General features: G+C 35.2%; 1 protein-coding gene across 2 annotated transcripts; it reads right to left on the bottom strand.

Moving 5' to 3' along the window:
• Window positions 1-1,401: 1,401 nt before the first annotated feature.
• LOC133288625 (1-aminocyclopropane-1-carboxylate oxidase-like) lies at window positions 1,402-9,262 on the bottom strand. 2 transcript variants are annotated; one of them, XM_061486442.1, is made up of 5 exons: window positions 9,241-9,262; window positions 3,354-3,460; window positions 3,019-3,245; window positions 2,400-2,733; window positions 1,402-1,883 (listed from the first exon to the last, which is right to left on the bottom strand). In XM_061486442.1, the coding sequence occupies exons 2-5, from the start codon at window positions 3,456-3,458 to the stop codon at window positions 1,608-1,610; spliced, it is 942 nt and encodes a 313-aa protein (XP_061342426.1). In that variant the 5' UTR covers window positions 3,459-3,460; window positions 9,241-9,262; the 3' UTR covers window positions 1,402-1,607. The 2 variants fall into 2 exon arrangements, with proteins under 2 accessions (XP_061342426.1, XP_061342418.1); XM_061486434.1 differs by lacking the exon at window positions 9,241-9,262 and having other exon boundaries at window positions 1,405-1,883; window positions 3,354-3,550.
• Between the last annotated feature and the right edge of the window lie 1,801 nt (window positions 9,263-11,063).

Raw genomic sequence — 11,063 nt, 5'->3', positions numbered from 1 at the left:
TGTTCAGTCAAAAGCTGATTACACGCTCTTTACTATGCAAAAAGGGGAGGTGTCTCTTTCACTTTTAGTTTATGTCGACGACATCATCTTAGCAGGTAATAATTCACATGCTTGTCTTGCAGTCAAGGGGTATCTGAATCAGTGTTTTAAAATAAAAGACCTGGGTAGTCTGAAATATTTTTTGGGTATTGAAATTGCCCGCAGCAAGAAAGGAATTTTTTTATGTCAGCGTAAGTATGCCCTGGATATTCTTTCTGATTCCGGGCTCAGTGGATGTAAACCGGCGATTTCCCCCATAGAACAAAATCATCGTCTTGCCTTGGATGACGAACCAGTATATGAGAACCCTGAACGGTATAGAAGACTCATTGGTAAGTTGATTTACCTCACTATCACAAGACCCGACCTGAGCTATGTTGTTCATATCCTTTCTCAATTCATGCATTCACCGCGCCTAGCTCATTATGAGGCTGTTCTCCGGGTTATTCGATATGTAAAGAGAGATCCTGGTCAAGGACTTCTCCTCAAATCGGATTGTGACCTAAAAATTCATGCCTATTGTGATTCAGATTGGGCTTCATGTCCTCTTACCAGACGATCTCTCACTGGTTTCTTTATTATGTTGGGTTCTTCACCCGTATCCTGGAAGACCAAGAAACAAGTAACGATGTCTAGCTCTTCTGCAGAAGCAGAGTATAGATCAATGGTTGCAGCTACAGCAGAGATTGTGTGGCTCAAGTCGTTTCTGACCTCTCTTGAGGTCACTCACTCAAGTCCTATGGAATTGTTTTGTGATAACCAAGCTGCTTTACACATTGCAGCGAATCCGGTGTTTCACGAGCGTACCAAGCATATTGAGTTAGATTGCCACTTTGTACGTGAACATATTCTAGCCAAGCATATTACAACAGCTCATGTGCCTTCTCGTTCCCAACTTGCTGATTTGTTTACTAAAGCCTTGGGACAACGCGAGCTTCTTAGTTTTCTTCCCAAGTTGGACATTTCATCCTTACATACTCCAACTTGAGGGGGAGTGTTGGAGATTATATGTAACGTATATTGTTTGAATTCTTTGTAACCGTAGGTTTGAATTCTGTGTAATGTATATTGTTTGAATTCAATTCTTTGTAACCGTAGGACTGTTTAGATAGAGTATTTATTTGTTTTAGTCTGTTACGTTGTTACCATTTATTGTATGTTCGCCTATTTAAAGGCTACCAATGAATGAGATAAACACACAGTTGAAATATCAAGTTTATCTAATATCTTCATATGGTTGTTATCTGTTGGATAAGCATAGGTCTACATTCTTTAAGACTGACAACTTGTGTTTATAATAATTTGTGGTCCAAAACACAGCTAGCTTCATCATTCATATCCAACCAAAATCGGAAAAGGAAATGAGATAGAGAAATACAAGAGGCAATAAAGATTATTCTAATTGAATAATAGTTTACTATAAAACATCGATATTTTTGGTCATTTTATAATAGTACAAGGAATCATTTCACTCACTATAGTAAATCATCACATACTCATTTAAGATACTTATACATCTCTTTGCTTTTCTCTAAACAAGCACCTTTTGTAGTTATAGTAAAACAGATTTAAGCAGTTGCAATTGGACCCAGATTGGCATTTGATGCTTTGAAGGCTTCAAATCTTGGTTCCTTGGCTTGGAACTTCAACCCTGCATAGAGCTTCATGTAGTCCTCAAACACAAATTTTGGGTACACGTGGTTATTCTCCTGTGCTATTGCTGGTGCTGGGTATATAACAGCATCACTACCAGGGTTGTAGAATGAGGCTATTGACATTCTGGTCCCATCAGTTTGTGCTATCACACGGTGCTCCACACTCTTGTACTTACCATTGGTGATTACCTGTTTCACCATTAAGAATCATGATTTTGCATTTGACATGTTGTGCAAATGTTGTTAGAGATATAATAGAAACCATTTATGTTCCTTTCATTGGAAACTTAAGCTTTAGAGAGAATTGGTTCATGATATAGTATCTGTAAAGAATTATTTCAACCCAAAAACTTGAGTTTGATATGTGAAGAAGACCCATCAATGGTTCTATGAATGATGTGGATTGAACTCGTGATCCTTGGTTTTAAAACCATGTAAAGAATTATTTAACCAAAAGTTTAAGCTTGATAAGTAAAGTCCCATGAATGGTTTTATATTTCACTAAAAATATCAAAGCCTTTATAGCCAAACAATTCAGAGTTTGATCCTTGTTACCCCATTCTTATAATTAAAATAAATAAATAAACTTGAGGTCTTTTGATGGAACGTTTTAGAAATATAAAAAAAATCATTCATATGCCTTTTTCCAACTAGCTTAATCTTTTTGGGAGAGTTGATTCACCACAAATGTCTTAACATATTTACCTCAAGTTGGTCACCAAGGTTGATGACAATGGAATGGCGCATAGGAGGCACATCTATCCACTTGCCATCTTTGAGCAACTGAAGGCCACTGACCTTGTCATCTTGGAAAAGAAGGACAACTCCACCAGCATCAGTGTGGGCACGAAGACCTTTAACCAGGTCTGGATTTGGGCATGGAGGGTAGTTAGCAACCTTGGTACCAAAAGTTGGTCCCCTTGATCCATAGAAGGCGTTTTTGAGATACCCCTTCTCTAGTCCAAGATTCTCACAGAACAAGTCTAGCAGCTCCTCTGCTAGTTTCTCTATCTTCAAAGCAAATTCCTTCATCACCTTCCTGCATCATTGCCTAGAGTAAATTAGAATTTTGGCATCATTTGGTAATGTCTTGGGACAACACTCTAAAGGATATAAAGAAACAAAATCAAAATTGAGCAATGTTTAAAGGATAACTTTTGCTCCAATTCATATGGGAACTCTTAGCAAATTATATCAATTATTATTATTATTATTATTTTATTGTTTTTCTGATTCGAATCCGTGACCTTCTAGTGCAACTCAAAGGCTCACCCTCTTATGTCATGCAATATATATACTGACAAATATTTGATTTGTGTGTAACCTGTACTCATCAGTGAGATCAGGTATCTCTGAAATGTTTGACTCAGGTAAGTGACGCAATTGGAAGGTACTCTCCCAATCCATATCTTTGACCTCAGTTTGAACACCCTCAAGCCCTTTGCTGGCCATTAATTCCTTGAACCTTTGTTCCATGCAATTCCTGTAGTGCTCTTTGGTCAACCTCTCCACAGTGTCCATTAAATCATAGGGTATGCCATGATTCACCACCTACAGTTACCAAAGCAAACAATAAAAGACAAGTACCAAAACAAAGCACAATAACTAACAAAGAACAGAGGAAAAAAAGAGAGAGGCTTCATTGGGTTCATAAGGTACCTCAAAAAATCCCCAGTTCTCACAAGCATCCTTGATTTTCTCCATAGTAACTTTTCTCTCCTCACCATTGAGCTTGTCCAAGCTGATAACTGGGAAGTTCTCCATTTCTCAAACTCTAAAATCTTTCTCAATGCTTCTTTCTCTAAGTAATGTAGTTTGCTCTATGCTTATTAGAGTTTTGGAGGATGGTATTTATAGACCTTTAGATCAAGACCAAACATAACTAAATACTATTTAAAAATTACATGAATATATCTTAATTATCTGCTTTGTTCAGCCTTATTTTATTATTAGCTCTAGTCCATATCATAGCTTCATAGCTTGTGTGTGTATTTTTTTTCGTTCCGTTGTTGAATTGTCTTGCCACTTTGGCCTAGGTTGGACCCACTTGGTGGCTAAAACTCTTGAATATTTGACCAAATTAAACCATATAAGCTGCCACCACCGTTTATTCATTTTTCATTTCTTAAATGTTAACAATCTGAAAGTGATGTCTAAGAAGGTATCTAGCAATTGCAATTCCAAAATCTTATAGCATCCCCTTCCCCACCTTAGAAGTTTATATAGATGACGTGTTTTTTGTCTGAGCACAATTACTCTTATGTTACCTAGTAAGGGAAAAATCAGAGCTACCGAAAAAAAAGGTGAGAAATTTAAAGGCTTGTTAATGGTACATGCATGTTCCCTTTCATTAATATGTCAGATAGATTAGGCATTTAAACAATAAATTTTTTTTGGATAGATTATATTAGATTATGTGTTGAATTCTCACTTGAGTACAACAAATTTGGGGTGCTTTTGTTTGATGTCACCATTTATGCAATTTGGTGTGTGGACTATGGCTAGTGGCTATGACACGCAAAAGCTTCCATGACATTCCAACCCTTAAGTTTATCCACGTGTTCAACATCTTATATTATTAGTATACGACTCTTAATGTAACTTGTTTTCTGTTTCTTCTACTTGGTCCAATTATTAATCTTAATATTAATGCCGTTGATGGAGAATTTGCAAATGGGAATTACTAAAATGTAACAATTAAGATGTGACGTATATATTACACAATTTGCTCAGCCAATGGAAAACAATAAACTATAAGCGAGAAATGGCAGAGAGCAGTGCATAGATTAAATTTTCTTTAAACAACTCTAGTTGCATGAGTGCATAGTAAAACTTGGACGCAAGTTTTAGGAAGAGTTTTGTGGGTCTTATCATCTTTGCCCAGTTTGAATTCAGATAAGTCAGCATACGTTAGTAACCGAAGACCGGATTTTTATAAAGAAAAAAAAAAAAAAAAATTAGACGTAACTACACATGTTCAAAATTGTATATATATAAAATTCAAGCAGCCCCATTAAATAATTTTTTGATGCCTGCCTATCGAGTCCAAATATATTTGTAATTATGGTCAATTACAATTATATTTAATAATTTACTAAAATAATATCGATGATCTAAGAGTTTAGCATGAGATAAAATAGCTTACAAAGATTAACATGTTTGGTCACATGCTCCAAGGGATATGTCCAAATAGTTGGTCCCATATTGAGGGCAACCTGAAAGGATCTGTTGACATGCATGTATATTCCCTTATTTCGTTATGACTTTTTTGTTTTGGAGATGGTTGGGAATGGACACAAGCGTTTAAAGGAAAAAGGACCGAATCTTGAATACTTTTATATAAATATAAACAAATTTAATAATGTAATTCAAAAAACAGACACAACTCGCATGGCTCGACCAAACTGCAGTTATGATGAGGGGCGAGCCCAGAATTTTTAAATCAATGAAAATATCTAATTTTATATATAGTTTCAAACCTTAAATTATAAATATTTTTCAAGAAAAAAATTAAAATTTCCAAATAACATTTTAGACTTAATAGTATATTGTGTAATTTTTCAATAATTTTTTTGTTGTTGTAATGAACACACGTAACTGCATGCTTTTCTATAAAAATGCATAAATTTTTTTAATCATGATTAACGTGATATAAATAATTCATAAACGTTATCTCATGTAGCATCCAGTCATTTAATTTTACAAAAGCTACTTTGTCTTCATGCTACTCTTTTTTGTTATATTATGTCCTTGCTAGAGACCCTCTTGATAATAAATAAATAAAAATAGGAAAAAGTGTTTGTCCTTTTAAATGATACAACTTGTATCATTTTACTTTACAAAGAGGTGAGACCCATATCTTTATTTTTTTTCACTCTCTCTCCCCTACATAATCTATCTCTTTCTCTCATTTAAAATGACACAACTTTACATCCTTTAAAATGATACACATTTTTTCCATAAAAATAATAGAAAATTATCTGTAAAATAAAAAAATGCACAACAAAGTTTGTAATTTTGTTGTTTTGGATATATCAATCAGTTCGATTACCCAACTAGTCTTGTTCAAATATTGTCGGACCCCAAGATCATTTTCTCCATTTTCAAGCTTGAACTCAAAATCTCTAATTAAATGGAATAAGTTTCTTATAACTTGAGCCGGTGGTTGTTGGTGAGTTTTTAATTTTTTTAATGTATGTGTGAGATATATTGATGAAAACTTGTTAGATTTTGCTGGTGATAAAGAATGATCTTTCCGTCAGTAAACTCATTTTAAAGAAGGGAACTCAGTTTAAAAAACAAAATTGTGACTAAGTCTCAATTCAAGATTAATTTTATAGGTATTCAAAGAGTTAAAACTTATGGGATTAACTCGTCTCAAAGACGTAAAAAAAGGAGGGAAAAGAAAAGAAAATCACTGCTACATTTATAATCTAGAAAAATCTCATGCACATTTATGGATAATTTTAAGTGAAGATTAATGATGATTTCACAAAAGTGGATTTGGGTTAACAAACCTAAAAGGATTTTTTTTATATAGGAATACTCATTACCTAAATATAGTTATATAATTGAATAAAAGTAAATTAATATTTAAATAAGTTTGAGAATTAGTTAATAAATATGATGTAAAGTGACATATATTTTATAATATAATTTATAATATAAATGTATATATATGAATAAACGTACAAAAGAATAATGGTCCCCTCATGTACACTTTTGGATAATCTTGCCGCGCATGATTGAAAGTTAAATTGCCACAAAGTTGGAGAGTCTGTGGTTCTTAACAGTCCACGCTTGCATTGGCACTTTGAGCGCACATTCTGTCGAGTTCTCATAAAAAAGAAACACCTTATGAGTCATGCAACCATTATGATATTCATGCACTTACTGTTGATCACTTGAGATCTTTATCTCTTCCTTTTCTTTTGCAAATTAGACCCACAGATTTTTTTATTTTTTTTAAGATGATGATGTCTACCAAGGCTTTAAATTGGGGTCCACGATTGAACTTACATTTTAACTATTTTAAGCTATTGCGACATTTTATTTTTAATCTAGTACGTTTAATGATCCTATTTTTATGTTTCCTTTTATAATTGCAGGTTGGAAGCGATCACAAGATTCACAACACAAGCTTTTAGCCGATCTTACTGTTGGCCGGTTAAGAGAGCTCATACAACAATACTTATCGTTATATATGGGCTCGATACCGAATCTCTGGCTATAATCAATGACTCTGATATCGAATCTAGGAAAAATTATCATTCACCCGTCAATAGATTAAGCAACTATAGGCACTAATATTGAATTTACGTGGAAGCGGTTTAGGACCTAGTACATTGGTATGTTTACTGAATCATCTTGTTTCACAATTACCTCTTGGTGCGCAGGTCTCGTGTAGAATCTTCCCTTGTATGATTCCTCTTCACTAACAGCTCACCTCAGCGCCGTAGCACGAACAACCTCCTTGAAGTTGAACTGTGGCAGATCTTTCAGACTATGTCTCAAAGGGGAATGAGAAGTGTGTGGGCACTCTCTCACTTTCACGAAGATGACATTACCTCAGCCTCTACAACTTGCCAAGTGAAGACTAGAGAGGCTGATGACTATACATGTAGAATATATATGGGTTCCAAGAAACCCTAGACCTAAGCAGAATGAGCTTTAGGTTTCTTGGGCTCTTCTTACACACTAGACCCTATTGGATTTAGTGAAAGAGCAAAACCCAACAATCTCCCACTTGCTCTTGAGTACAAACTTGAGCCCAAAGCCCAAGTCCATGTATCCCACTAGTCGTCATCAACTGAAATTGTCCCATCCCTTTTCTTGAGCTAGCCTGGGGATCTACCATCTGTTATTAATCAAGGCTCTTGATAATCAACGAATGATTATCTAATTCGGTGCTACTCCACTAAAAGCCCGATTAACATTATATTTCAATCTAAAATATTAAGGTATTAAGTTGGAGTCTTTCTATATATATATATATATATATATATATATATATATATATATATATATATATATATATATTCACTTAGTCCATATCTAACCAGCATGAGACTTTGATTCATACAAGCCAATTAATCATTAGCTTTTATATCAATGTTGATCAATCAGAAAAAGCCAACGGTAGGAGAAAATTGCCATCCACACATCAATAAGGTAAGGTGCGTTTGGTAGTCAATATCTATGAAGCACCGACACTTCAAAAACCCTGACGTGTCGTGTCTGACACTTCCCGACACTCACCGACACTCCGACACTCTAACACGTGTTATAGAAATTCAAGAAAAAGTTTAAAGATTGCGTTGCTTTGAGTTTTTAGTTTCAACTATTAGATTCGTTGAATTTCGATTACCATTTTATTGAGTTTAACATAAATATTTGGGATATCTTATGTTTCTTTGCAAAATTGATGAATATTATAAGTTTAGTTTCATTTTTTTTGTTAAATTATTGAATATTAAATATAATATATACTACATAAATTAAAAATATTATTTAATATCAAAACGTGTCATAACGTGTCGAAATTTAACATTTTTTAGAATTAACGTGTCGGAGTGTCGTGTCGTATCGTGTCACGTGTCCCGTGTCAGTATCGGTGCTACATAGGTCAATATTAATTGGGAAAGAAAGGGAAGGGGGAAATTTTGCTTATGCATTTTCCTTGTATGTGAGTTTTAAAAAATAGGGAAAATGAATAGATTTTTTTGTAAAATCCTCCAATACCCTTATCATCCTTTAAAATCAGAGTTTCCCTAATTTGGGGGCGGGGGTTTGAGAAGAAAAATATAATAAATTACTAATGTGCCTTTATTATCATTTTCACATTTTTTGATTTTCTCTCATTTAATTCAGAAACACAGATGAATCATTTTTTAGAGAAAGAAAATAATTTTTAGAGAGAGAAAATAATTTTTTAAAGGGAGAGTCATTTTTTAAATATGAAAATTACATATATTTTTTTGAAATTTTAAATTTAATTTAATCTGTAAAATATAATAATTATATTAGTTTTTTAAGAAAGGATAAAATCATAAAAACATCTCATTAACTCTTCATTTTTCGCCTTTATCATATTTTTGTTATGTCTCAGAGCCCGGCAATTTTGAGTCCGCCCTCGGATTCAATTAGTTTGGCCTTCTTTAGGTCGGCCTGCGAAAGCGTTGATGAACAATAAATCAAAATCAAACAAACAGAGATAGGGAGGAATAGAGAACACCAAGAATTTTAACGTGGAAAACCTCTTCGATGTGAAGAGTAAAAACCAGGGGACCAAGTCCATAAAAAATTCCACTATGAATAATGGGATTTACAAACGATTCTCTCTAATTCACTAACCAGAAGACTTCACCCTCTAAATGATGGATCTACTCACAAGTGTATGCCTCACACAAGTGTTTCTCTTCGTAAAGGGGATTGAGAATCCTACTCTATAGGATAATCTTCTTTTTCAAATATGGCGCTTGATTTCTTCCTCGGAGAATCTTCGTCTCTGTCTCGTGCTTTCTCTGGTGTGTTTCTCTTTCTATACGTCTGCATCTTTTTCTCTCTTTTCTTCTTCTCTATATGACGGCTCAACATCTAAGCAGAGATTAGGGCACCAACAATTTGGGTCGAGTCCAGCATAGGTCACATACCCAACAAATCTCCCCCTCCGTGCCTATGAGGGAGGATATTCAAGCTTCCCCTCATCTAGGGTATGGGGCCGGGGTAGTCAACCCGGAACCTTCTCAGTAATATTCAAACTTCTATGTTGGAACTATCTTGGTCATCATGTCTGACCTGTTATAGTCGATATGCACCTTGTCGAGTTGCAGAAACTTCTCTTCTATCACATGTCGGATCCAATGGTATTGCATGTCTATGTGCTTTGGTCGTGCATGGAATGTTGAGTTCTTCACTAAGTATATAACACTCTAGTTATCACACTTTAGCACATACTTCTCCTGACTGTGTTCGAGCTCTTGCAGAAAAATCTTCATCCACACTAGCTCCTTGCATGCCTTAGTTGCATCAATGTACTTGGCCCCGGTAGTGGAAAGGGAAACACACTTATGGAGTTTGGACTGCCAAGAAATATCTCCTCCTGCAAAGGTAGTCAGGTAACCTATGGTAGACTTCTTTGAGTCTTCATCTCTACCCAGGTCGGCATCCGAGTAGGCTTCTAACTCGAATTTTCCTCTCCCAAAACACAAATACCTGCTTACTGTGCCTTTGAGATATTTGAATATCCATCAAACGGTGTCCCAATGTTCCTTGCCCGAATTCGAAAAAAACTGAATTACAACCCTGACTTTATAAGCAAGGTCGGGCCTTGTGCATATTATGACATACATAAGACTGCCTACATCTGACTGATATGGAACCTTTGACATCTCGTCTCTTTGTTTGTAACTGGTTGGACCCTGCTTCTGAATTAACTTTAAGTGTCCAGCCAGAGGAGTGCTAACCGTCTTCGATTGGTCCATATTGAACCTCTTCAAGATTTTCTCTATGTATTTCTCATGAGATAGCCACAATAGCTTCTTTGAGCGATCCCAGATCCTGAGTATCTGTTTTGCTAGGCTGAAATCTTTAATAACGAACAACTTGCTCAAGGCTTTCTTGAGGGCATTAATCTTTCTTGTGTCTTTCCCCACTATTAGCATGTCATTTACATAGAGAAAGAAGATGATGAAGTCGACATCATACCTCTTGATAAAAACACAATGATCTGCTTGAGTCTTCTTAAAGTCGTGCTGAGTCATGAAGGATTTAAACTTTTTGTACCACTTCCAGGGCACTTACTTTAGACCGTACATGCTCTTCTTAAGTCGGCATGCCATATGTTCTTTACCTAGAACTTCGAAACCTTCAGGCTGCTCTATGTACATTTCTTCTTCCAAGTCTCCATGAAGAAATGCCATCTTTACATCCAGCTGTTCGACCTCCAAGTCTTGAGTAGCCGCTATGCCTAGAACAATTTTGATTGACGTCATCTTCACTAATGGTGAGAATATATCCTCAATATATCCTCAAAATCTATGCCTTTCTTCTAATTGCACTCTTTCACCATAATTTGGGCTTTATACCCCGACTTAAGATGTAATACCTTAAATAGCTTCCTTGTGAACTAGGCTTTCTTTTCCACCAAAATACTTGTTCAAACTCCAACTTTCTCTCTCTAGATTAATAGTACCAACTCTCTTTGGATGAATGTTTCTCTCACTACAAGGCTTCTCAAGATGAAAAGAAAAGAGATTTAAGATCACATGACCTAAAGGCTATCACTTTTGTGAAATAAGTTTTTGCTAAATAATGACTTAAAATCCAAGAACTTCCATGCTCTTTCTCACCAAGCAAGGTTCGACCATG

Source organism: Gastrolobium bilobum, unplaced genomic scaffold (assembly GCF_033153095.1).
Source record: "Gastrolobium bilobum isolate Gb01-03AN ecotype WA unplaced genomic scaffold, APGP_CSIRO_Gbil_v1 utg413, whole genome shotgun sequence".
Taxonomy (NCBI): Eukaryota; Viridiplantae; Streptophyta; class Magnoliopsida; order Fabales; family Fabaceae; genus Gastrolobium; species Gastrolobium bilobum.
This window is presented reverse-complemented; position numbering and strand designations above follow the sequence as displayed.

Excerpts from the sequence above, each read along its gene's own strand:
- LOC133288625 (XM_061486442.1), bottom strand. The coding sequence starts at position 3,458 with ATGGAGAACTTCCCAGTTATCAGCTTGGACAAGCTCAATGGTGAGGAG. Across the intron at positions 2,734-3,018 it reads GATCTCACTGATGAGTACAG|GAAGGTGATGAAGGAATTTG; the intron begins GTTACACACAAA and ends GCAATGATGCAG. Across the intron at positions 1,884-2,399 it reads ACCTTGGTGACCAACTTGAG|GTAATCACCAATGGTAAGTA; the intron begins GTAAATATGTTA and ends ATGGTGAAACAG.